At 39.1% G+C, this 26,656-nt stretch overlaps 1 protein-coding gene across 3 annotated transcripts in view; it reads right to left on the minus strand.

Annotated features, from left to right (window-relative positions):
- Window positions 1–536: 536 nt before the first annotated feature.
- The window catches only part of RBMS3 (RNA binding motif single stranded interacting protein 3), an 827,636-nt gene continuing 801,516 nt past the window's right edge, over window positions 537–26,656 (minus strand). Inside the window, exons 11-14 of one of the 3 annotated variants that reach the window (XM_040353091.1) lie at window positions 8,635–8,745; window positions 5,846–5,926; window positions 3,365–3,492; window positions 537–2,089 (exon numbers count right to left, since the gene is read on the minus strand). In XM_040353091.1, coding sequence (XP_040209025.1) covers window positions 2,059–2,089; window positions 3,365–3,492; window positions 5,846–5,926; window positions 8,635–8,745 — 351 coding nt within the window. In that variant the 3' untranslated portion in view covers window positions 537–2,058. Of the gene's footprint in view, window positions 2,545–3,360; window positions 3,493–5,845; window positions 5,927–8,634; window positions 8,746–26,656 lie in introns of those variants that run through there. The other 2 variants (XM_040353092.1, XM_040353093.1) reach the window with 2 other exon arrangements.

The following is a 26,656-nucleotide window of genomic DNA, read 5'->3' on the forward strand; positions in this document are numbered from 1 at the left end:
TAACCTCATCATTATGTTGCTCCTTCACTGCCCAGGCACAAGCTGATGGCAGAGAGGTGTCCAAATTGCATTGCTTAATCGCAATAGAAACATGTTGGTTCATCAACTTAGCTATGCAGTATGATAGAGCTGTGTAAATCTCAGGACTGGCTAGACAAGTCAAGTAAACCATTCTCATGCAGTGTATGCATGTCATTTGTATATGTAGCTGTTTGTCTGGAGTTCAGCTTTCATTTTGAATTCTGGCACGTGATCATGTATGTTCAAAAAATGCAGCTGCAGAAGAGGGCAGTGAACCTAAAGACATAGTAGCTGCTACTGAATTATAAGTCCACAGGTTTGGGGACTAGCGGGAAGCAATACATTTGGTGGCAAACTTGGTGCGGTTCATCCATAGCTGAACAGAAAGTCAATGAAGCATGGCAGCAGTTGTTACATAAAATCAGAGGGTGGATCTCACTGGATACACATCAACATTCCTTGTAGCCGTTTCAAAGGGGCATGTATGCAGTCAGAATGAATAAAGAGAGCCAGGAGAATACAACAATCTGCTGGCTTTTTACTAGAGTAAAAATGGGTAATTTTACATTGTAAGTGTATCAACAGTTCTTTCAAGAGAAGGCATATTTACACAAAAAATACTGTATTCTAATATCAGTAGAGATTATGCAACATTTTTTTGAGCCTGGAGTTCAGCTTCAATTCTCCCCTGATTAAAAAAAAAAAAAAAAAACCTCTGGAATCAAAATAGTTCTAATAATACAGCATTACTTATATTTGAGAAGACTCAGTGACTGATATTGAAAATGGGTAAGTGCCCAATCTGATCTGCACACTGTCATATGCATTTTGAATCTAATATTCGGGTGTTGCCTCATTTGAATGATACAGTTTGCCATTCTAATTGAGATACAAAATGCATATTTTACTGGCAATTCAATTTACCAAAATGAATTACTGTTTGGTTGATACCAATCACATGATTGTCAATGAGTTATGTTAAAAACAATAAACAGCATCTAAAACATAAATATCAACTGTTGTTGCATGTGCATTTAACAAAATTAGATACTCAGAAGAAGTCTAGTTAGAAAAAAAGGAAGACTGGTAGCCATATAAAATATCAGGCTATACTATAAAAAAAGAAAAAAAAACTGGGGAACGCCATACATAATTAATAGTTGGTTTTCTTATTTTTAGGCTGCAATATTCAGCACAATTTTCATGTACCAACTCACCATATCTTACAAACAATACTGTATGTACGACATAAAGTACCAGTGGAACATAGTTTAAACCAAGAAGAAAGTAAAAATTGGTCCGGCCATATAGGTCAAAAAATAAAAGAGACCAAAAGAAAAAAAAAAAACACTGTCTTCAGAACTACGTTATGGTGTCACTTCATCTTTGGTATAAAATTGGCCATCCATAGGCTGCATTTAATCACAACTAGGAAATACTACAGAAATTGTCAACAATTTCTTCTAGCTATTGCTTTTTTTTTTTTTTTTCTTTTTTTTAAACATGAACTCCTACATAATGTTAACATGTTAACACTATTAAGCTACGTTCTGCAATAAGACAAGCAAAGCTGACTAAAAATCTCTTTAAGCTCTTAAAAAAGATTGCAAATTGAAAGCACTAATGCTTTTACTAGTAGTGATCACGCTTTGGAAATAAAAATAATGAAATAAAAAAAAACAGCATTCAAATGAAAAAAAAATCTGCATTTTCTCAATGCAGTTGTTTTTCAAAGTTCATTGACACCTTTGTAAAAACCTACAGCCATCTATATTTTGTATTCACACTTAAGAGAAAGTTCATAAAAGTCCACACAATTTTTTTTTAATTCTTGCACACACCATAGTCTTTTTTATCAGCAAATTTTTTCTTCAAATGAAGATATGAATTGAATGTCAAATTCTACATCTAATATTTTACCCTTAGGAACCCATAAGAAATGCCAACACAAGTCCTTTATTAAGATGGTCAATGTCATGCCTTTTCTTTTATCCAGATGCTGTTCTTTTGCTCTGGGTTTGTTTGATGTCCTTAAAATTAAGGCAATAAGAATTCAAGATAATCTTTCCTATGGACAAAAAACATGAAATAAATGAAAGAAACGGATATCTAATTATCAAGGAAGACAGTTATGGTTTTGACAAAAATGCTTCCCCTTGATACCAATTTTACTGTCCTCAAAGTACGACTCCTTTTTGCAATGATCGTCAAGCTCCAGGTGAAAAGACAACCAAGTATGTTTTCATCATGTGTGTTCATTAAGAAAGAGTAACAAAAATAAAATTGTCAACATAGCAGAACTTTTTTTTCTTGTTTTGTGTATTTTTGTTTTATTTATTTTTTTGTTTTGTTTTTTGTTTTTTTGCACGGCACATAAAAAACACTTTGAGCAAGGTAGAAAAATTAAAGGAAAAAAAAAAGCTTTTGTCGGATGCCTGTGCAAACTGGAAGTCAACTTCTAGATGAAGTGTATCCATTCAAGGCAAGGTTTTCTGACCAACATTTTTCAGTCCTGTTTATTGTCTGCAAAATATATTGCAAAAAGAAACAGAGCACATTAAAAGAAAAAATATTTAAAAAGTAAATATTCAACATCACACAACACTGCTACTAAATATACAAGTATATCTCTAATGGCCTATTCAAAATATTATTATTTTTTACTTAAAAAAGCATACATTAAAATCCAAATTTCAGTAATATAAATAATAAAAGTAATTATAAACAAAGTAATTTTACTGCCATATGTATAATGGGTGTCTTGGCTACCGCTCTGCTGCTAGTAATCTTTGGTCTTTCAAACTTTAAGAAAAGGTAAGATTACCTGGGGGAAACCCCACCATAAAACATACCGTGTTATGGCCATGAGCTGGAATTAAAGATCATACTTATTTACTGTGATCTTTAGCTCCATCTAATGGCCATAATACATTTTTGCCAATAGCATTTTATTTTCATGAATGAAAAAAAAAACCTGTAGAGGAAAAAAAGAGAACACTCAATTTTACCTCCTCTGCACACAACAAATGTGCCAGGAGTTTCACTGGAGCCATGCACTTTTTTGGTTTTATTTATAAATGCACCTCAATGACTAATATCAAGAGAAGTACATTACCGTGTGGATATGTCTTACAAAAATAGTACATTGGGGAGTTTACTACCTTTTTTGATAGCAAAAATATAAAAATGTTGTTTCAAATTCAAAAAGGAAAGTATTATGATTTATATATTGTTCCATATCCTTTTGACAGTTGCTTTTCCACTAACTGTAATTGTGCTATTAGCATTTCCTTTGATTATGTGCTTTAGTTATACCTAGCTTTAAAACCTACCAAATACTTACTTAGTCTGTTGGTAGGAGTATGCAGATGCATGTTCATTGTTTGTCTCTACAGGTATTTGTTGCTGCTGCCCACTGGCTTCATGTGATGAAGATGGTACTGTTTGAGGAGAGGTATCAGCAACAACACCCTGTAAAATTTAGAACAAAAAATTTGTTCCAGTGTATTATTAGCAAAAAAAAATAATGCCATTTAAATTAAATTTAAGATTTTCTACACAGGAAAATTAAAGATTTCAATGGTATGCTGCATTATTCTACTATACACCTTATTAAAACATACAAGCCAAAAGCATATCAGCTTGTTAATTCAGGTAGGAGCTTGCCTATTTGCTGACACTAACCATTAAGGATTCAGTATCAAGCATATGCTTCAAGCCGAAAGGGCCAAAAAAGGGGGTGCCTCTATTTAAAAACACAAGCCTGAGGCTGGGTTAGCACTATTGACAATTAGGTGTGGGTACCCCACATCCAATGTGCAATAGCAGGAGATTTTGACCTGGTCTCTATGGTGCCAGTTCACATATGTCTTCAGCAGGTCTGGTGTGATTTGCACCAGAAACTTGCGTCTTTTGGTCCGTCTCCGGTCGGAATTCAGCCCAAAATTTGGGCTGAAATCAAACCTGAAATGGGTAACCAGGACGCACTAGACCCCTGCTGTGAGCAGCATGTGGCTTATATGTGAACCCAGCCTCAACTTATTTTTCAACCCTGCCTAACCAAAAGCTTATATAAAGCTTACCTGCCTCTCGAGAAGCTAGATAAATTGATACTTCTTTCCCTGGTAAACTGCTAAATCCCACAGTATCAGGTCACAGGATCAAACCCCTTTGCTTTAAGGCAATATTAGAAGTTAAACATAAATGCTGATTGGATGACCTTGTAAGCTCCCCTGAGTACTGATCGTGTGCCAAATTCCCAGGGATTTGATAATTTGACTAGATAAAAGGGGATCCTGGTACAATGAAAAGTAATATAAATAATAATAACAATTCTATTCTCCCTGATGTCCCATAGTGCTTATCCGATTAGTGTTAGGACATTTGAAGGAATTGTTTTGTGAGGTGTTGCTAAAAGCCTGGGTGTATAGATGTATCTTGAGTCTGCTTTAGAAACATCCAAAAAAAAGTAAGACTTACATTGACTTATTATGACATTGAATACAGAAGATGGACCAAGTGAGAATAGGGTGAGGGCTGCTAATAATGCCATCTAACCCATAAATAATCACTGGTCATGAAAGTGTTGACTAGGATATTTCTAGGCACTGATAACACAACAAAGTAATAACATAAAAAATACAATTTATTGACATTAAAGCAACTATACAAAGGTAAAAATTCTTACTTTTTTCTTTCCCATCCCTTTCCCTTTCCCCCATTTCTCCCCCCTCTCTTTTCCTTCTTTTTCATCCCATTCTTTTCTTCATTCCTTCCCCCTTCCATTCCCCTCTCCCCCCCTTTCTTATTTTTCCACCCTCTCCCCTTCTTTTGCCTTCCTTCTTCCCTCCTTCCCTCCCCCTTCTTCCCCTTCCCTTTTCTTCCCTCACTCCTTCCCTTGTCACTCCTGCCCCATCACTTCATCCCTCAATTACCCACATTTACACGCAGTGGTCTCCCCTCGTTTTTGCCATTATATTAAATTTACCACTATTAAAGAATTCCATTTACTTTATTCGAGCTTGCCACATTATTCCCCCTCATTCGCCGTGGGGGGCCTTTGAGCCCATGCCTGGTCTACAAGCCTGTTTTAGGTGAGCATCCAACACCTCCTTTAACTGCGCTTGCATATGTTAAAATGTTGTAATTTTATTTTACTGTACTATTGTATAATTTTGCTTGTTTTTGTCAATTGTATATTACACATTATACAGATCCTCCTGAAGAAACGGTTATTCCGCAAAACCGGTCAAGGTTTTGGCCTGCTCCACTTAAACAGACTAAGAATGTTGTTTTCTATTGTGGGGTAAATGCTTTTAACTTTGTATAGTTCCTTTTATGTCAATACATTTTATGTTTTATGTTATTACTTTGTTGTGTTATCAGTGCCTAGAAGAATCCTAGTCAACACTTTCATGACCAGTGATTATTTCTGAGTTAGATGGCATTAGCAGCCCTCACCCTATTCTCATTTGGTCCATCTTCTGTATTCCAGTAATCTGGATGATGGCAGTTTTTTGTATTTTTTTTCATTTAGCTATTCTAATTGAGGCCATACTCAAAGTTTTGGGTTATTATGACATTGAGTCGGAGATCTTTGCTTGGCTATAGAGCTACATTGATGTATAGTGTGTAGGTACAGTTCTCACACCATACACACAGAGATTAGATGCCATGCATTGTTGGTTCATTGCTCCAAACTCCTGCTTCACCTTACATAGAATATATTATGGGCTATTATTATTATCAACATACATTCTTAGATTAGAATTACAATTTTATTTTTTGAAAATAGAAAAATGTTGACATGAACTGATCAACTTACTTCTACTTGAACAGCTGTTGGAGGCACAGTAGTATACTGGGGAATGTAGGTCCCTTGCATAGGTGCCGCAGCAGTCATGTACTAGAAAACAAATTATATCATAATAAAACAGAGTTAAAAAAAATGTTTTGTGCTTTGTAAAAAACTGTTTTTTTTTTATCCAAAAAAGCTTTTATTAGTTTTGAAATGGTATAAAATAACAACAGCAATGCACCTAAAATGCACTTATGTTGTACATATTGAATCAAAGGAATAGATAAGACAATGTCTCTGAAATATAGCATACAATGAAGAAATGTAATACATAGGCAATGAAGTGTTATTCAAAATCACGTAGGAGCTACATCTAATGGACAGCAGTTTTCTGTATACCACATACCAAAATATTTCAGAAAGTTTTTTGAGCAACCACTGTGGTCATAGATCAATTTTTTAAGGGGATTTGTTTATTCCCCTTTCCATTGTTGTATGTAGATTAACACCTCAGCTATCAGTTTCTTGGCAATTAAAGTGATTTTATACCTTTGTGTTTTTTTTTTTTAACAAACATTTCATACTTACCTCCACTGTGCAGCTCCTCTTCTGTGGTCACCCAGCAGTGCTCGCAGCTCCTCCTCGCATCAGATAACCCCCTAGGAGAAGTGCTCTCCCAGTGAGTTACCTTGCGGGCACACTCCCGAGTCCAGCATTTGCATCCATAGACATGAATGCCCGACTTGGCCCCACCCCCAGCATCATTGGATTTGATTGACAGCACATGAGCCAATGGCTGTACTGCTCTCAATCTATCCACTCAAGAACCGGGACCCCATGCAGAAAGGGAGAAAGGTGAAAAAACACAAGGGTTTACAACCTCTTTAACAATACCTCATGCTAAATGAGCAGGTAAAGATTTTACTCAAAAACTCAGGAGGACCCAGAGAGCATAGCTAAGGGTCTTGTTGTAACAGAGAACCCATGATGTAATGAAAAAAATTGTATTCTTTGCTTCCAGTAAGCCTATATCTGTGGGAAGGACCTGAGAACGTGGAAAAAATAGCTAATGACCCTTTGACACCTAGGTCTTTAATAGATTATAAGATTTGTTTTTTTTTTTAACTGAATTGGCATCAAAGGTATATTGAAGAATAAATTGATTGGTGAGCGTATTAGTACATTTTCAGGGAGACTAAATTTTGGCTGGTTAGAACCTCTTCCCAGGTCTAATCATCAACAAGACACAAATTAGCCTCCCACAAAATCTTGCTATTATAAGCCTGGCTTGTTAGAAGAGAGTTAACAATGTCTAAGCTGAAGGTATCAGAAAAAATTAAGTTCAGCAAATTAAACTCTTCTTGTTGATCCAAAACAAGTTTAAGGTAACTACTAGTTAAAATCTGAGCCAAATAGTGATATCATGTCAACATCATACAAAGCTTGGGCAAAGATCAATTCTGCCAGTATAGTGTGACTTTAAAACCCCTAAAGATCTAGGTAGCACATAGCTCTGTATGTCCCATAGCTTGAGACACTAGGGCTAGTTTACTTAAGCTGGAGAGTGAAAAATCTGGTGCAGCTCTGTATAGAAACCACTCAGTTTCCATTTTTTTCTGTCAAAGCTTAAGTGAACAAGCTGAAATTAGAAGATGATTGGCTAGCATGTACAGCTACACCAACTTTTGTACTCTCCAGTTTCCCACTGAGTCAAAAACATGTTAGATAACAGTAGTCCTGTGTAGTCTATAAACCTGCAATTAGTAATAGCAAGTGCGTCTAGGAGAGAAGAAGTATTGTTAAGAGCCATAAGGTGCATAAACTGGGGGTTTCATCAGTGCACCAGTGGAAGATATGAGAAGTCTGTAAATACAACTGGCATGAAGTGAAATCTGGCAATACCAGGCCTTTAAAATCCCTAGAATATTTCAGAGTGGGTCAGTTCAGTTTGAGTCTGCTGGTGCCCAAGATAAAATATGTAGCTAGGGAATTTAACACTTTTAAATATTTAAAGGGCTTATGCCAATCTTAGTTTTAATAGTACTAAGTAGTAACCAAGATCCATAAAGACATGGATGAGTCAGTTTTGGGTGGAGGAACTTGACTAGCCTGCAAAGTCCTGATCTCAACCTGATAGAACATCTTTGGGATGAATTATAGCGGAGACTGAGAGACAAGTCTTCTCATCTAACATCAATACCTGACCTCAAAAATGTGCTTCAGGAAGAATGGCCAAATATTTACATAGACACACTCCTAAACCTTGTGGACGGCCTTCCCAGAATATTTGAAGCTGTTCTAGCTTCAAAGTGTGGGCCAACTCAATATTGCAGTTAGATGATCTTGACTGGCCTGCACAGAGTCCTGACCTCAACACGATAGAACATCTTTGGAATGAATTAGAGCGGAGACTGCGAGCCAGACCTTCTTGTCCAACATCAGTGCCTGACCTCACAAATGTGCTTCTGGAAGAATGTTCAAACATTCCCATAGACACACTCCTAAACCTTGTGGACAGCCTTCCCAGAAGAGTTCAAGCTGCATAGGGTGGGCTAACGCAATATTGAAACCTATGGACCAAGACTGGGATGCGATTAACGTTTATGTGTGTGTAAATGCAAGTGTCCCAATACTTTTGACAACATAGTGTATTTTTCCAATCAACCATTGGTGTTTCAAGATTAGTTTAGTCCTTAACATGTTATGGTTATTTTATGTTGTGCTAATCTAATTGTGCCTCTTTATCTTAGTTGTCTATAGCCACTGAGATGGTTATTGTTTTTCATCAACAATATAGTTAGTTATGTAAGTCGTACCGTTCCGGTTGTCCCCAAGGAAAGGTGATTCATTTGCTGGGCTAGAGGGCCCATCATACTGGCTTGCTGCATTGACATGGTGTGGTCCATCGTTGGTGTTATTACAGCACCCTAAAAAGAATAATGAAATATATTAAATGATATAGACAATTAATAGGTATGTGGCTTACATGGTGTTTTTTAATACTTCACAATGCCATCGGAAACATGGCAGTGACAGTGGAGCCACATTATTTCATTGTTTGTTCTTTCAGCAAAAAATTGTATTAATAATTTTCACTATATAATGTAGATGTAAAAAGATATATTGATGGACAAAAAAACTTACCATAACTCAAGCAATTGCTCACTCCAAAAAAACAGGTACTTTGAGAAATAGGGATGAGCATAAGGTTTGGTCCGAATGCCTGAACATCTTGTATAAGACAGGTAATATCCCCATTATACAGTACATGACAGCTTGGCACTCCCAATAACTGTTAAGGATCTTGTCTTTGACAACAAGTGATGTCCCATTGACGTACATGGCTGAGAGTTCCAGGATAAGCAAGAGAGCCAGTATAGTTAAAAAAATAAAAACCACATGCCTGATGAAGAGGTCCTGCTAGGCCCTAAAACATTGCGCTCTGCACTGTGATATGATCATCTTAAATAAACTATTTGCCCATTATTTGAAGCTCCCTTGTGTGCTGGCAATAAGTAGGTTGTGCCATGATGTTACCAGCTTACAGCTGGCTGTTGCTTCAGCACCACTTACTTTATAGCCTACCATAGGAATATTTGTGATAGGAATATAGGGCCAGATTCACAGAGATCTGCGGCGGCGTAACGTATTCTCTTTACGTTACACCGCCGCAAGTTTTCAGCGCAAGTGCCTGATTCACCAAGCACTTGCGTGTAAACTTACGGCGGTGTAACGTAAAGCCGTCCGGCGCAAGCCCGCCTAATTCAAATGGGGCGTGTACCATTTAAATTAGGCGCGTTCCCACGCCGAACTTTCTGCGCATGCTCCGTTTGGAAATTTCCCGCCGTGCTTTGCGCGAAATTACGGCGCCCCAACGTGTTTTTTGAACAGCGACGTGCGTAACGTACTTTCGTATTCCCGGACGTCTTACGCAAAAAAAAAAAAAAAAAAAATTTGGCGCGGAAACGACGGCCATACTTTAACATGGCTGTTCTAAATCTAAGCCATGAAATAGCAGGCCTAAGTTTGCGACGGGAAAAGCCGACTAGCGACGACGTAAGAGAATGCGACGAACGCGCGTACCTTCGTGGATCGTCGTAAACAGCTAATTTGCATACCCAACGCTGGAAAATGACGCAAACTCCACCCAGCGGCCGCCAGAGAATTACACCTATGATCCGAAGGCGTACGAAGCCGTACGCCTGTCGGATCTATGCCAAAAGCCGTTGTATCTTGGTTTGAGGATTCCAAATCAAGATATGACGCGGTAAATTTGAAAATACGCCGGCGTATCAGTAGATACGCCGGCGTATTTCTGCTGTGAATCTGGCCCATTGTTCGCAGTCCAAAAAAAACAAACATGTGGGGCTACCCCTTTACAAAAAGGTTATTTTTGTGTAGTATGAATGATCACCACAATTCCAATTTTGAACAAAAATGGGAGTATAACCTTAAGTAAAAAATCATAATATAAATGAAATATAAATAAAACGTACCATCATCCAGTTATATTGGAAAAACAAAGAGGGGGGGTGGGTGCAAAGGGATAGTTGCTGAGGCTAAGCCTAAAGCATACCCACCCAATTGGTATGTGGACTATCTCGGTACTGATAAAACACAATAAACATAAAAAGTATAAAAAGTATAAAAAAGTATAAAAAAGGGGTATTTTTTTAAAACAAAATTTACAAAACTGGACAGTAATGCACATCAGAGATTGATCGGGGTCTCTACTAGTTTCGCTGGAATACCGTTTCTTCAGGAGAACCAATCTACAGAATAAATCATACAGTAAATACATATAGTACAATTCAGCAATGAAGTAAATGGTATATTGAAAAAAAATACCTTACCCAATGAGTAGTGCAATAGGCAGGAAACTAGTAGAGACCCCGATCAATCTCTGATGTGCATTACTGTCCAGTTTTGTAAATTTTATTGTAATAAAATATCCCTTTTTTATACTTTTTATGTAACGCTGTTTATTGTGTTTTATCAGTACCAGTACCAGTCCACATACCAATTGGGTGGGTATGCTTTAGGCTTAGCCTCAGCAACTATCCCTTTGCACCCACCCCCCCTCTTTGTTTTCCTGGCTTTCGCGCCTATTGCACTACTCATTGGGTAAAGTATCTTTTTTCTATATACCATTTACTTCATCGCTGAATTGTATTATATGTATTTACTGTATGATTTATTCTGTAGATTGGTTCTCCTGAAGAAGCGTTATTCCCGCGAAACTAGTAGAGACCCCGATCAATCTCTGATGAGCATTACTGTCCAGTTTTGTAAATTTTATTGTAATAAAATACCCCTTTTTTATACTTATGTAACACTGTTTATTGTGTTTTATCAGTACCGAGATAGTCCACATACCAATTGGGTGGGTATGCTTTAGGCTTAGCCACAATTCCAATCACAGTGTCCCTGATCATACCAGTCACCACCGCAACAGTCATAGTGTGACAATAAATCACCATCCCCATGACTAAGCTTTGTGCGCAGAGTGAAAAACATTGGGGGTGTGGTCTAGTTGGAGCCCAGGCTGAGGATGTCATACAGCTTCTTACGGGATTTTGCAGAAATGAGCCACTTCCAGGAATTTTCCCTTTTCCATGTCTAGAGCTGGAATAAGTTCTGTCCTTGTCCACACTCCATGCGGTTCCTCCAAAAGAGCCAGAGGACCTGGTGGAGCCTCGAGCAGCATCTCTAAACTTAGTTTGGATAACTGAGTATTTGTCATTCAAAATGTTACAGTGCTGAAAGTGGTTAACAAGTGTTGTTTCTCACCTGGGGCTAGAAAATAGAGAGTTGCTGTATTGTTTAAAGTAAATTTGATCTTTTTCTGGAATAGGGTTGATTGGCCCTTGTTAAAAGCTTTAAATGTGTAGGTTATTTTGGTAGAATAATTAGCAAAGATAAGCAGTTTATGCTCGTCCAGGGAAAGACCTGTAGGATCGCTATTCTGCCTATATAGTTGTGATCAGTTTTTGGGCCTTACAATCAGGATCTTTTGATCCCACTCAAAGTACCCATCCACCTTCCATGGCAAAGTGAGGCCTAATATGCCAGGAATTCTGTGAGACCAAATACTCACTAGTAGGGTTGGTGCAGCAGTGAGGAAATGGTTAAAATGGAAAAAGTTCCAAATTCTGCAAGGGGTATTCTGCAAGGTAAGCTGCACTAGTCACCGAGGTGTGGGCTGCATGCGTTTGTTTGGATTTGTCTGGACTGAATACCCCTTGCAGAATTTGGAACTTTTTCCATTTTAACCATTTCCTCACTGCTGCACCAGTTCCAGTGTTGAACTGCGGTCCTTTTCTTTTGGTTTGCACTCACCTAGGATTTTATGTTCACGTTTAAGTTTCTGCTTTGATTTTCACATACACCTTTCTTTGAAAGACTCCACTGTGCTATATATTTTACAGCCCAGTTAGGACTGTACCTATTTAAAACCGTCAAGGTTAATTTGTGTCTGCATTACATTTTGTGTCTGCATTACCTGTCACTCCCCAGGCCCTATCAGCCCGCTCACTCACCATCCCCTCATCCACTTATCCGGCCAAGCCATACCACAGCGCAGACAATTACCACTTGTTACATATATATATATATATATATATATATACACACATATAGGAATGCACAGGGGGTGTTCTAGGCACACCCTAATCCAGGGGCAGTTCCAGGGGGGTGTTTGGGTGCACACCCATCTCTGCAACCATCTCTGGTGGTTGTACACATTGACTGGCCTCACTGCATTTTTGATAAGTAAAAAAAATGAAAGTGTTTGTTTCTATTGATAAGTGTCTACTTATTAAAACATTGTTTAATACTTTTCAAAATGTGTATATATATATATATATATATATATATATATATATATATATATATATATATACACACACACATACGCATGTGTGTTTGAGCTTGAAGGTACACACCCTAATGCAAGAGGCTGCGCATATACATTACATATACACATTATCTCACAAAAGTGAGATTGTAATATACTCACCACCTCATATTTTTGTAAATATTTTAATTTAACTTTTCATGACAACACTGAAGAAATTACACTTTGCTACAATGTAAAGTAGTATGTGTGCAGCTTGTAAACAGTGTCAATTTGCTAAATAACTCAACACACAGCCATTAATGTCTAAACTGCTGGTGATAAAAGTGAGTACACCCCTAAGTGAAAATGTCTGAATTGGGCTCAATTAGCCATTTTCCCTTGCCGGTGTCATGTGACTCATTGGTGTTACAAGGTCTTAGGTGTGAATGGGGAGCAGGTGTGTTAAATTTGGTGTTATCGCTCTCACTCTCTCATACTGGTCATTGGAAGTTTAACATGGCACCTCATGGCAAAGAACTCTCTGAAGATCTGAAAAAAATAATTTCATTACATAAAGATTGTCTAGGCTAAAATAAGATTGTCAAAACCCTGAAACTGAGCTGCAGGGCAATGACCAAGACCATACAGCGGTTTAACAGGACAGGTTCCACTCAGAACAGGCCTTGCTATGGTCGACCAAAGAAGTGGAGTGCACATGCTCAGCGTCATATGCAGATGTTATCTTTGGGAAATAGATGTATGAGAGCTGCCAGCATTGCTGTAGAGGTTGAAGGGGTGGGGGGGTCAGCCTATCAGTGCTCAGACCATATGCTACACAGTGCATCAAATTGGTCTGCATGGCTGTCATCCCAGAAGGAAGCCTCTTCTAAAGATGATGCACAAGAAAGCCTGCAAACAGTTTGGTAGAGAAAAGCAGACTAAGGACATGGATTACTGGAACAATGTCCTGTGGACTGATGAAACCAAGATAAACTTATTTGGTTCAGATGGTTTCAAGCCTGTGTGGCAGAAATCAGGCGAGGAGTACAAAGACATGTGTGTCTTGCCTACAGTCAAGTATGGTGGTGGGAGTGTCATGGTTTGGGGCTGCATGAGTGCTGCCGACACTGGGGAGCTACAGTTCATTGAGGGAACCATGAATGCCAACATGTACTGTGACATACTGAAACAGAACATGATCCCCTGCCTTCAGAGACTGGGCCGCAGGGCAGTATTTCAACACGATAACGACCCCAAACACACTGCCAAGACTACCACTGCCTTGTTAAAGAAGCTGATGGTAAAGGTGATGGACTGGCCATGCATGTCTTCAGACCTAAATCCTATTAAGCATCTGTGGGGCACCCTTAAATGGAAGGTGGATGAGCGCAAGGTCTCTAACATCCACCAGAGTGGAAGAGGACTCCAGTAGCAACCTATGAAGCTCTGGTGAACTCCATCTCCAAGAGGGTTAAGGCAGTGCTGGAAAATAATGGTGGCCAGTGCCACATAAAATATTGACACTTTGGGCCCAATTTAATATTCTTTACTTAGGGGTGTACTCACATTTGTTGCCAGCAGTTTAGACATTAATGTATTGAGTTATTTTAAGGGGACAGCAAATTTACACTGTTATACAAGCTGTACACTCACTACTTTACATTGTAGCAAAGTGTAATTTCTTCAGTGTTGACACATGAAAAGATAGAATAAAATATTTACAAAAATATAGGGGTGTACTCACTTTTTTGAAATACTGTATATACAGTTAGGTCCGTATATATATTTGGACACATGCACAATTAAATTTGTTTTAGGTATTTACCAAAACATATTCAAGGTATAGTTATATAATGGATATGGGCTGAAAATGTACACTCTAATGTTTAATTTCAGGGTATGTACAGCCAAATCGCAGGAAGGATTTAGGAATTACAGCTCTTAAGAATGTAAGGAAAGGGTTCAGGTGTTTAGACCCGCCTACATGGGCTTGCGGCAGCCCTACCCCTCTCTGTTGATGTAATATTGATTTTATTAGCATATTATAAGCTTATTAGCTTATTAGCATATTAGCTTATTATAAAAATGTTACTGGAGGAGAATTAATCATCCAATCAGGATTAATGGAATTTTCAGAACTCCTGGGAGCCGTATGAATGAATGAATGAATGAATGAAAAACTTATAAAGCGCGGCGCATGCGAACTGAATCGCTTCTGGGCGCTAGTTGAAATAAGGAAGAGCTCCCGGTCATTTCACAGTTGGTCAAGCCTGGCAAAAGATCTATAATACTCTTACGCCGCATACACACGATCGGTTCAAACCGATGAAAACAGACCGAAGTTCAGTTTCATCGGTCCAATCCTTCGTACAAAAGTTAGAGAACTTGCTTTAAAATCGAACCGATGGACCGCTGACCGATAGGTCCAAACTGATGGTTAGTACACAAAAGCATCGGTTCAAAACCCGCGCATGCTCAGAATCAAGTCGACGCATGCTTGGAAGCATTGAACTTCATTTTTTTCAGCACGTCGTTGTGTTTTACAGTACGTCACCATGTGCTGACCCGATTGGATTTTGAACTGATGGTGTGTACGCACATCAGACCATCAGGCCGCTTCAGCGGTGAACCGATGAAAACAGTCCGTCGGACCATTCTCATCGGATGGACCGGTCGTGTGTACGCAGCCTTAAAGGGCTTGACCATGATGACCCTCCCCAGTCAGATCCTGGAAAGAGCGGAGAGCGGAGGGGCGACGAATGGTTGAGAAGATGCCTAGCTCTGGTGGAAGAGGACGGTACCAATGTACAGCAGGAACGGGCGGACACAGCGGAACAGATGCCGGTAGAAGACTCACCAGGGCGGTGTTCTCAAGACCCCACCATGGAAGACGGAGGTGTGCCTCGCTGGAGACAGAGGAGCCAGCCACTGGAGAGGAAGGATGTGACGTCAGTGGAGAAGAGAGATGCGGAGATGTCACACTAGGAAGAAGCGCAGAAACCACTCCTCTCCACAAGCAAGCAGTGGAGGTAGGCAGGCTAGATCACGCCTCTCGGAAGGTTGGGCCGGCTGGCCAACTCTGCCCCTGGCTGTTGCTAGGCAGCAAGAAGGAGACTCTCCCCTGTCAGCTATAATGAACAAGACAGCAGCAGAAACTGCAGGCTGCAGCAGAAGATCTTCAGCGCCATCTATAGTAAGCAGCGCTGGTATTCTGAATGTCTTACAGACTGCTGATACCAATAATGCATCTGCAGCTACTGGTGAGTTTAATGATGGAAACATGCTATCTGAATTTATTGGTTCTTTATCCTCTTTAGTGCAAATGATTTCTGCTAATTCCAATTTAGTTACTGCTAATACTCCTTCCGTTCTAATCCACTTGATGTTCTTGATACAGTGTTACATGACAATTCTGTTACTAATGTTTCTGGATTACAAGCAGTTACCAATGTGCCTGTTGTGAATATGTCGGGAAAAATACCATACCTGAGACATGCTTTAAAGAAGTCATGACATGTGAGATCTCCCCTTTAGGATTTCATTTATCATTAGCATTAAAAGAAAAAGTTTGGAGGAGAAATTGTATTGATGTTCCTTTGCTAAGGAATTTTACGTTAGGCATGATAAAACATTGGATGATAAAGCAGAAGACCATACTTTAAGTATATTCCCAAATCATTTTTTAATTGGTTACAGGCATACTGTATATTTTCCAGTGTATTGGCTGAAAAGAAACCTTTTTCGGAAACCTGAGTTGTGCGGCTTGTTATTTCAGCATTTGGAACAGACGTTAGAAGCGTACAGAAATTCCGGAGGTATGGGATGGTTTCAGTACGATGAGTCATTCTGTAAAAAATTATCTATTCATCCCTCACTTAAATGGGTGATGAAAGATGTGGGATTATGGTTAAATGTAATTGTTCCACAAAAACCTCCCACAACTAGACAAAATGTGGTTAGTAATTTGTCAGCAGCCTATAAATAAGGGGTTTTGTTTTTCATATAATGAATCACAGTGTAAATTGAATACATCATGCAGATACAAGCATGAATGTTCCTTTTGCAAAGGTGCACACCCAGTGGTCACATGCTATAAAAGAAACATGTCAGTGCAATCCAAAGGGAATAACTTTTCAAATAACCTGCACACGGTGAGGCTAAAAAATATGATCCCATGGTTGGGGAAAAACCCAAACAAGGAGAAAGCTAGGCTTTGGATTCAGGGATTTTCTTCTGGCTTCCCTTTACCGATTTTTCAAGGTAAAGGTTGTTCTTTAGTTTTGAATCTTAAGTCTGTTGATAGGGCTCCCCAGATAGTTTGGTAAAAATGTAATTATGAAATAGCAGAAGATCAAATAGCAGGTCCATTTGTTTACCCTTCTTTTAAACATTTATGAATTTCCCCTTTAGGTCTTGTTCCCAAAAAAAAGCCCAATTCCTATAGCATTATACATCATTTATTCTTTCCTGTTGGAAAATCATTGAATGATGACATAGATGATTCCCTTTGCTAGGTATCTTATGCTTCATTTGAATCAGCTATTGACAAAATAAGAGATGTAGGGCAGGAAGCTTTATTGGCAAAAGCCAATTTTTAAAACATCTTTTAGACTTTTACAGATTTCCCAAGAGGCTTTTAATTCTTTAGGTTTTTTCTTTGAAAGATTTTTTATTGATTTTTTGCCTCCCTATGGAATGTATTCTTTCGTGTTCTTACTTTGAGGATTTTCAACTTTTTTACATTGTTTTTTTTTCAGAGAAGTCAGGTTGAGAGGGAATTGTCCATTATTTAGATTTAGATACTTTACCTTTATTGGTCCAAAAGAGTCTGGATTTTGTTTAGATTTGTTGAATTAATTCTAGGAGATGTTGGAGTCTTTTGGGGTTCCCCTAGCCAAAGGAAAAAACGGTTTATCCATGCAAAGTGATTGATTTTTTCGGCATGATTATTGATACATCTTTATTTGAGTTTAGATTACCGTTTTCAAAAATTGTGAGGTTAAAATACATGATTTATGTTTTTCTAAGAAAAAGCTTTTACCTCACACGTTATGCCTATAGGCTGTATATTTTCTAGGCGATTATACCTTGCTACTGCAGGATTAAAATTGCTGTTTTCTCATATTAGACTAACAGCTTCACTTAAGGAAGATTTATTAGTCTGGGCTAGACTTCTGGAAGAATACAATGGTCATTCTCTTTTTAAAAAAAGTTTATATTTGCAGCTGATTTTCATCTTTTTACAGACGCTGCTGGTTCAAAAGGGTTCACAGCAATTTGGAAGCTACACTGGTGTTGTACTGCTTGGCCAGATACCTGGGTGATAAAAAAAATTACAACAAATATTGTACTGTTAGAACTCTTTCTGGTAGAGGTTGCTGTTGACTTATGGGGATTTTTTTTGTGAATAAGCGCATCCTTATCAAAACAGACAAACAGACAATAAGGGTGTGCTCTATGCCTTTTATTAATCTATTACGTCACTTCGTTTTTCTATGCTTAAAATGGAACATTTAGTTAAAGGCAAAATTTACTCTGGCGTTGATAATGTCATCGGCAACTGACCTTCTCGATTTCAGATGAGTCGTTTTCATCAGCTACTACCCAATGCCGATTTGGAAGGTCATTCTTGTCCAGTTCATCTGTGGGACCTGATCTGACCATAGCTTTTCAATTAACCACTTAAGCCCCGGACCATATTGCTGGTCAAAGACCAGAGCACTTTTTGTGATTCGGCACTGCATCGATTTAACTAACAATTGCGCGGTCGTGCGACGTGGCTCTCAAACAAAATTGGCGTCCTTTTTTTCCCACAAAAAGAGCTTTCTTTTGATGGTATTTGATCACCTCTGCGGTTTTTAGTTTTTGCGCTATAAACAAAAATATAGCAACAATTTTGAAAAAAAATTATATTTTTAACTTTTTACCATAATAAATATCCCCCAAAAATATATATATAAAAAAAAAATTCCTCAGTTTAGGCCGATATGCATTCTTCTACATATTTTTTATAAAAAAAATTGCAATAAGCATTTATTGATTGGTTTTACGCAAAAGTTATAGCGTTTACAAAATAGGGGGTAGTTTTATTGCATTTTTATTAATATTTTTTTTTTACTACTGCGATCAGCAGTTTTTTCGGTACTGTGACATTACGGCGGACACTTCGGACACTTTTGACACATTATTGGGACCATTGGCATTTTTATAGCGATCAGTGCTATAAAAATGCATTGATTACTATAAAAATGCCACTGGCAGGGAAGGGGTTAACACTAGGGGGCGGGGAAGGGGTTAAGTATGTTCCCTGGGTGTGTTCTAACTGTAGGGGGGTGGACTCACTAGGGGAAATGACTGATCGATGTTCATAGTGGCCACTTCGAGAGCCGACGTAGAGCTACGGGCTCTCGCGCAGGAGAGCCAACCTGCCGCCGTAGAACTGCGGCGGCTGGTCAGCATCTAGTTAAGAATTCAGTGGCTCCACAAACCTGGAAGGAATATTCAAAAGCTTGGGATAGATGGGAAACTTTTTTGTAAAGGGAATGATATGTTATCCTTTGCTCCTTCCGAAGATTACAAAGATTATGATTTTTGACGTCTTTAATGGAACTAGGTTTCGCACCTAGTCATTAAGATATTAGCCAGTATTTCTTTCTTCTTTTGCCTGCAAAACCTTCCTGATTGTACCAGTTATTTTTCAGCCAAACAGGCTCTAAAAGGTTAAAAAAAACAAAATTATACTCCTAACACCAGGAGGCCCATATTGTTGGAAATGCTGGAAAGAATTTACTCATAGTACTTCTTCGGTTTGTTTTTCTCAATATGAAGCTTTACTTTTCAGAGCAGCATTTGTGCTAGCATTTTTTTGGAGCATTAAGGATTTCCAAATTAATTCCTGCCAATAAACAAAAAGTTTCCGGTATTCAGATTGAGCACATGATGTTAAATAGCAATAAGGTTAGGATTTTTATTCATAGATCTAAAACTGACCAGTGGATAGTTATAGCCTCTTCTGATAAAAATATTATTTACCCGGTGTTAACACTATGTCAATATGCAGTGATCGCATGTAATATTTTGATACAAATGGATGGTAGTCCTACTACAAAATTTTAGTTTGAAGCCATTTTGAAAAAATGTCTTGCCTGTTTCGGTTTTCAAAAATTGAAGTTCACATCCCATTCTTTCGGATTGGAGCAGCATCTGTAGCAGCACAAAGTGGATTGTTAGGACGTACATTCAACCTAATCTATTCCTTTGGTTTCTTTAGGGGCAAAGAAATGCTTTTGGATCGTAGGACATTTCTACGTTTATTGGACAAGTAAACAAGCAGCACAATGTTCATATACAGAGAAATTTTACCAATGCCTTCGGTTGAGTTTATTGTGTTATGGAAAGGTATTCAAGGTTTCAGATGGTGTCAGCTCTATGCAGTGTTATCTCATTTATGTGACGTTTGGCCTCTACCAGACAATTTAATTGTTCACTTAGGAGGAAATGCTTTCGGTCAGAGATTATATAGTCAAGATGGTGTGCACTTTTCAGATATAGGAAATTGCATTTTTAATCTTGGTTTCCAAAATTGTATTGCGCTGGCTGCGGTTTTGGATTACTAGGGGGGACATGTATTGTTCTTTTAGTTCAATATGGTTCAAGTTCTAATAACTGAGCTTATATAGATATTAAATATTTACTTTATACATGGTTGAATAATAAACACTAAATATTTATGGTTTTGAATATTAATTGCAAACCAATAAAGTGCCGCAGCCATTATTTGCCAAATAATTTTGTGTTATATCATTCTTTATGGCTGTATCGGGGGAAGGTTTTTTTTCCAGTTTGGGGTGTTGGCTACCTGAAGACCCATGAAAGGAAGGGCACAGGCACCTACATGGGCTTGTGGCAGCCCTGCCCTTCCCTGCTGATGTAATATTGATTTTATTAGCAGTTATAAAACATTACTGTCTCTTTAAATCCTGAGGAGAATTAATTATCCAATCAGGATTATTGGAATTTTCTAGAATTCCTGGGAGCCTTAAAAAATAAAGAAGAGCTCCAAGTCATGTCACAGTTGCTCAAGCCTGGCAAAAGCGCTACCCTTCCACCCTTGTCGCCGGTGCTTTATGTGATTGGTCACCCTGGATTACTAGGGTGGACATTTATTGTTCTTTTAGTTCTAATAACTGAGCTTATATAGATATTAAATATTTACTTTATACATGGTTGAATACATTTTGTGCTGGCAAGGAGGTGGCACAGCAGATGTTCTATGGTCAATATAAATAGTATTGGAGTATAAAGTGGCCATTGACACAGACTCTCATAGTAGGTGTATGTAACTATTTCTTTCCTAAATGTACATAAAATAACTGAGTACTAAGATTTGTAGGTAATGTTGATCCAGGGTAAATCCGATTGCCTCTCGGGGGATCAGGAGGGAATTTTTTCCCCTGCTGTAGCAAATTGGATCATGCTCTGCTGGGGTTTTTTGCCTTCCTCTGGATCAACTGTGGGTATGGAGTTGGGTGTATGGGATTGTATTGTGTTTTTTATTTTGTTTGTTTATTTTTTTGTGGTTGAACTGGATGGACTTGTGTCTTTTTTCAACCTGACTAACTATGTAACTATGTAACTATGTAACTATGTGTAGTATAAATGGGCATGATGAAACTGAACATTCGATCGCATAGACCAAGAAATTAGAGAACCGCACCCATGTCGTTTAAGACAACCCTATCAAATGCTTTATCTACGTCCAAGGACAAAAAGAACCCACGGCACTTTGAGGAGGTCAGCCAGTGATGTAGGTTTAGAGCCTTGATGGTATTATCCCTCCTTGGATTCCCTACCCGGGACAAAACCCACCTGATCCTTTATTATCAAGGATGTAAGTAGCAGACTAAGCGATTGGCCAGGATTTTGGCAAAGAGCTTGATGTCTATGTTCAGTAGCGAAATTGGTGGATAATTGGCCATGGCCAAGGCATCCTTCTCTTCCTTTGGAATGACAGTTTTGTGGGCCTCTAATAGCTGCTGAGTAAGTAGAGCAAGTTGAATGCAAGCAAGAATGGCACTGCAAATGCATCTTGAAAAGGTTTTCGAGTAGTCTACCGTGAAGCTGCCTGGGTCCGACTTTTTCCCAGTTTTCAATTGTTTACTCACGACATGCAATTTCTCCTCTGATACGGGGTTCTCCAATTCTTGGGCTTTCCCCTTAGCAATAGGTTTAGGGCAATATTGCCTCAGAAAGTCTTGAATCAGGGACAGTCTGGTACCTGTGTCCTCTGATGAGGGCTCTACTAGGGGAAGGTTGTAGAGATCAGTGTGAAAACATTCAAACTGGGCTGCAAAACCAACAGAAGCACTGGAGATATGGTTGTGGGCATCGTAGAGATGGTGTACTGCAAGTGCAGAACATTTAACTTGAAGAGCTCAAGCTACTGCATTCCATGTCACTTGTCTGGCTTTTGACAATAAAATATTCATCACGCAATCGAAAAATCCAGTGTGCTACCATTTTGATGATATCCTATCTGCTGTGGACTGTGGTGAGCCAAGATATGTACCTGGCACTTGATTGCACCAGTGGAGGTTAGCCTGGAGATGTTTGTTCTCTCTCTGTCAAGCTAGGAGGCTGCCCCTTCTATTGCTGTGCTCATAAAAGGGCTTTTAGTTAGGGGTGAATTTACATTTTACCCTGCTCTTCCAGTCGAGCTCTGGCCTCCACTAATTCCTGGTGCATCTTTTGGGCTTGTGTGCATTTATGGGCATGCTCTAGGGCCTGAATGTGAGCAAATAAGCACCTTGTAGGGTAGAGAAAAAGCGCCAGAGGAAGAATCCAATGTGGGGTTCAAGGCAATGTTCCAACATGAGGAGTCCGGATTGAAAGTCCAATAGGACTATATCCTGGAAAAAAAACTACTTGGGCAGTGTTAGGACTGTAGAGAGTGTCACAGGTCTCCCCTGAAGGGATCCTTTAATAAATAGGTAGCATCCATTCATGTCTGTTAGAGAGTCTGAAGCCTCGTACACACAATCAGTCCATCTGATGAAAACGATCTGAAGGACAGTTGTCTTAATTTAACCGATGAAGCTAATTGATGGTCCGTTGTGCGTACACACCATCAGTTAAAAAACCGATCATGTCAGAACGCGGTGACGTAAAACACCACGACGTGCTGAAAAAACGAAGTTCAATGCTTCCAAGCATGCGTCGACTTGATTCTGAGCATGCGCAGGTTTTTAACCAATGCTTTTGCATACTAACGATCGGTTTTGACCTATCAGTTAGGCGTCCATCGGTTCAATTTTAAAGCAAGTTCTCATTTTTTTGACCGAAGGTTAAATAACCTATGGGTTTTCTTCTCTCTCCTCTCCTTTCCTTCTATTCTCTCTCTCTTCTTTCCTTCCCCCTCCCTCCCCGCCTTCTCGTGCCCCTGATTCTTACCCCCCCATTTTTTATTCTTATCTTTCTTGTTCTTTTTTTTTTTTTTTTTCGGCCTTGGTTCTTTTTTGTCTTATGTGTCAATTTTTTTTTTTTTTTTTTTTTTTTTTTTTTTTTGATTTTATTGTTTCCTTCCTGGAGAATCTGGTTGTAATGTTGTCACCTACTAAGAGGCCATTTTGGCCGCTCACAAGTTTTGTTTCGGGTTCTTGTCATAATTGTTCCTGTTATGTTATATGCTGGTGGGAGTCCTGCTGTGGGCGATAGCCATTGGGCTGACTCTCTACCACTACCTATTTATGACTGTACCCTAACTGTGACACCTCATGCTGTTCATGTATAACATGTTAAAATTCTAATAAACATATTTTCAACTGTAAATAACCTATGGGGCCTACACACGATCGGTTTGGACTGATGAAAACGGTCCTTCAGACCGTTCTCCTCTGGCAATCCTATCATGTGTACGAAGCATGAGAGATGCAACTGAAGTTTTGGGAGATGACAATTGGCATGCCTTTGGTCTTAGAGGAGGTGGTCGTCACATGGAAGACCATCAGGTAATACCGATTATAGAGGCTAGAGATGGCTTTAGAGCAAAAATGCATCTTCTGGAGGAAAATTATGTCTGCACCTAAACCACACATGGATGCAAGCTCTTGGGGGACCTTTTCTGGGTTGTTGAGGCCTTTGGTGTTGAAGGAAACCATTTTAACCATTAAGAGTGGGTGGGAGAGCGAGAAGATGCCATGATTCTGGAAATCTGGGATTCACCAGGAATCTAAAGTTCAGAGAGATGCTACTGCTGCATGGAGCTGTAGGTAACGCTGCCCTGGCACAGCCAGGAAATACCCAGGGAGTGAAGTAGAAAGGGTTCGGGAAAGGGGGGGGTGGGTAGAAGACAAAAATAGGGATGGATGAGAAAGAAGGTGGCATACCGGTGTAATATTTAAAGGAATATTTCATTTTTATTGTTTCACATTAAGCATTATTAAAATCACTGCTCCTGAAAAAACTGCCTTTTTAAAAAAAAAAAATGTTATTGATACATGTCCCCTGAGGCAGGATTCACAAAAGGGATACGACGGCGTTTCTCCTAATACGCCGTTGTATCCCTGTTTCTATCTATGCGACTGATTCATAGAATCAGTTACGCATAGATAGCCATAAGATCCGACAGGTGTAATTGTTTTACACTGTCGGATCTTAGGATGCAATACCGCGGCCGCCGCTGGGGGGAGTTTGCGTCGTAAAACAGCGTTGGGTATGCAAATTAGGAGTTACGGCGATTCCCGACGGTTTTATATAATAAAAATAATTGCACAGAGCAGGTAAGTATGACATGTTAGTTATTACAAGAAAAAAAAGTTTGCAATCACTTTTTTTTTTTAAAAACATAAGTATTCAGCAAGTAATACAACCAATTCCGGTACTGGATGCAACCAGTAGTACAATACAGAAGGCAAAAGAGCAGGTACAAACAAACAAAACCAGACTGTGTCAATCGTGTAAACAATACAGATACAGCATGAATGCAACTGGTTAGGCATTGACAATAGACAGAGGGAGGGACAGGACATTAGAATGTAGAAATGGCCACAAGCCCAGATAGGGCCCCCACCACCCGCCCACCCCATAGGGAACTGTCTGTGGACGGAGTGAGGTCCTAGGGCACGGGACCCAATCAGCAAGTGAGGTGGAGAGTCGGGAAGAGGAGAAGAGGGGAAACAAAAAAAAAGGGGGGGGGAGAGATCCAGGGGGGAAAGTAGAGCTAAGTCGTGTAGGGTACACAGAAATCAGTGCCCAGGAGGCTGAGCCGCGGAGGTGTCAGTAGGGGATGGAGTATCCACTGAGACCAAAGTCTCCCTGTAGTGAGTCCAGCAGGCCCACGTTTCCCTAAACTTATCGTGTGTGTCATTAGCCCGATGGATAAGTTGTTCCAGTTCCTCAATTCTATTCACTCTGAGATGCCAATCCAGCCTCGTGGGGGGAGAGGTAGATTTCCATTTCAAGGGGATACACTGTGTGGCGGCATTAACGAGGTGTAATGCTAGCGATTTGCGGTAATATTTCCTCGGTAAAACCGTATGGTGCAATAGGTACTGTGCTGGAGAGAACTCCAGAAAGTATGTGGTGATCTTAACAATACATTCATGAACTTCTTTCCAAAACGGCTTTATCAAGGGACAGTCCCACCAAATGTGGAGGAGCGAGCTGCAATCACTTTACTATCTCTAATATTGCCAAAATTGGCTAATACAATTAGCAAGAAGCTCCCTTGATAGTGAAAATAAAAGAGAGGAAAAGGGGAAACCCTGTTGGGTTCCCCAGTAGAGAGAAAAACAAAACTAGTATATCCTGATTCATTTTGACCTGAGCCTTTGCTATGGCATAGAGTATGTTGGCCCATATGGCTATTTTTTCTCTCATGCCATTCTTTCTATCGTATCACAAGGAAAGTGACAGCATACTGTATTAAATACTTTAACAGTTTTCATTGATAGCACTAGTTTTGTTTGCTTAAATAACGATCTGAAAAAAAAAAAAAAAAAAAAAAAAAATATATATATATATATATATATATATATATATATATATATATATATATGTATATTATCATGGGTGCATTGTTTGGACATTAAACCTATGTGATCTGGTTCAATTAGAGAAGTTATCACTGATGATAGATGAGTAGCCATCAGTTTTTCTAAGATTCTTGGACCACTATTTAATAGTGACATGGGCCAGTAGGAGCTGCACTTGTGATATCATTCGTAGGCTTGGGAATTACTAATATGAAGACCCCAGTCATTGATTATACTATGCTTATTGAAAAGTGGAGAGAAGTATGGTAGCCAAAATATCAATCTTACTAGAAGTATTTTTTTGTTTAAATGCTAGAAAAGCATCTCTAATGTCTTGTATCGAGTAGAGTTCTTTGAAGGTTTGAAGGGCCTCCAGCTCTTGTTGGGAAGGAGTAACCACCATACAGTATAAATTGGCATATAACTGGGCAAAATTATCATTAATCCCTTGTGGGTCCAAAACACTTATACCCTTCAAATTCTGTATAGAGACAATTGAGGTGGGTGTATCAACACAGCAAAAAAAGGCATTCTTACCCTGAATGGCGATTCAATTTGTGGATTAATGTAGATTCATATAGCAGCTTCTTTGTCACTGTCTGCATTATTAAGACTGAGGAGTTGGTGTGCCTCAAGCAAGGCAGCATATACTGTATGTCATTAGAGGGGGCATATATATAAATATTGACCCGGATTCAGATACAATTGTGTATCTATCGTCGAGCGTAACGTATCTCAGTAACTTAGGGCGCAAGTTCCGTATTCATAAAGAACTTGCACCCTAAGTTACGGCGGCGTAGCGTATGTGGTCCGGCGTAAGCCCGCCTAATTCAAATGTGGATGATGTGGGCGTGTTTTACCTAAATTAATTGTGACCCCACGTATTTGACGTTTTTTTACGAACGGCGCATGCGCCGCCCGTGAAAGAATCCCAGTGCGCATGCTCGAAATTACGCCGCAAAACGCCAA

The sequence above is a fragment of the Rana temporaria genome, chromosome 5 (genome assembly GCF_905171775.1).
Source record: "Rana temporaria chromosome 5, aRanTem1.1, whole genome shotgun sequence".
NCBI classification, from domain to species: Eukaryota; Metazoa; Chordata; class Amphibia; order Anura; family Ranidae; genus Rana; species Rana temporaria.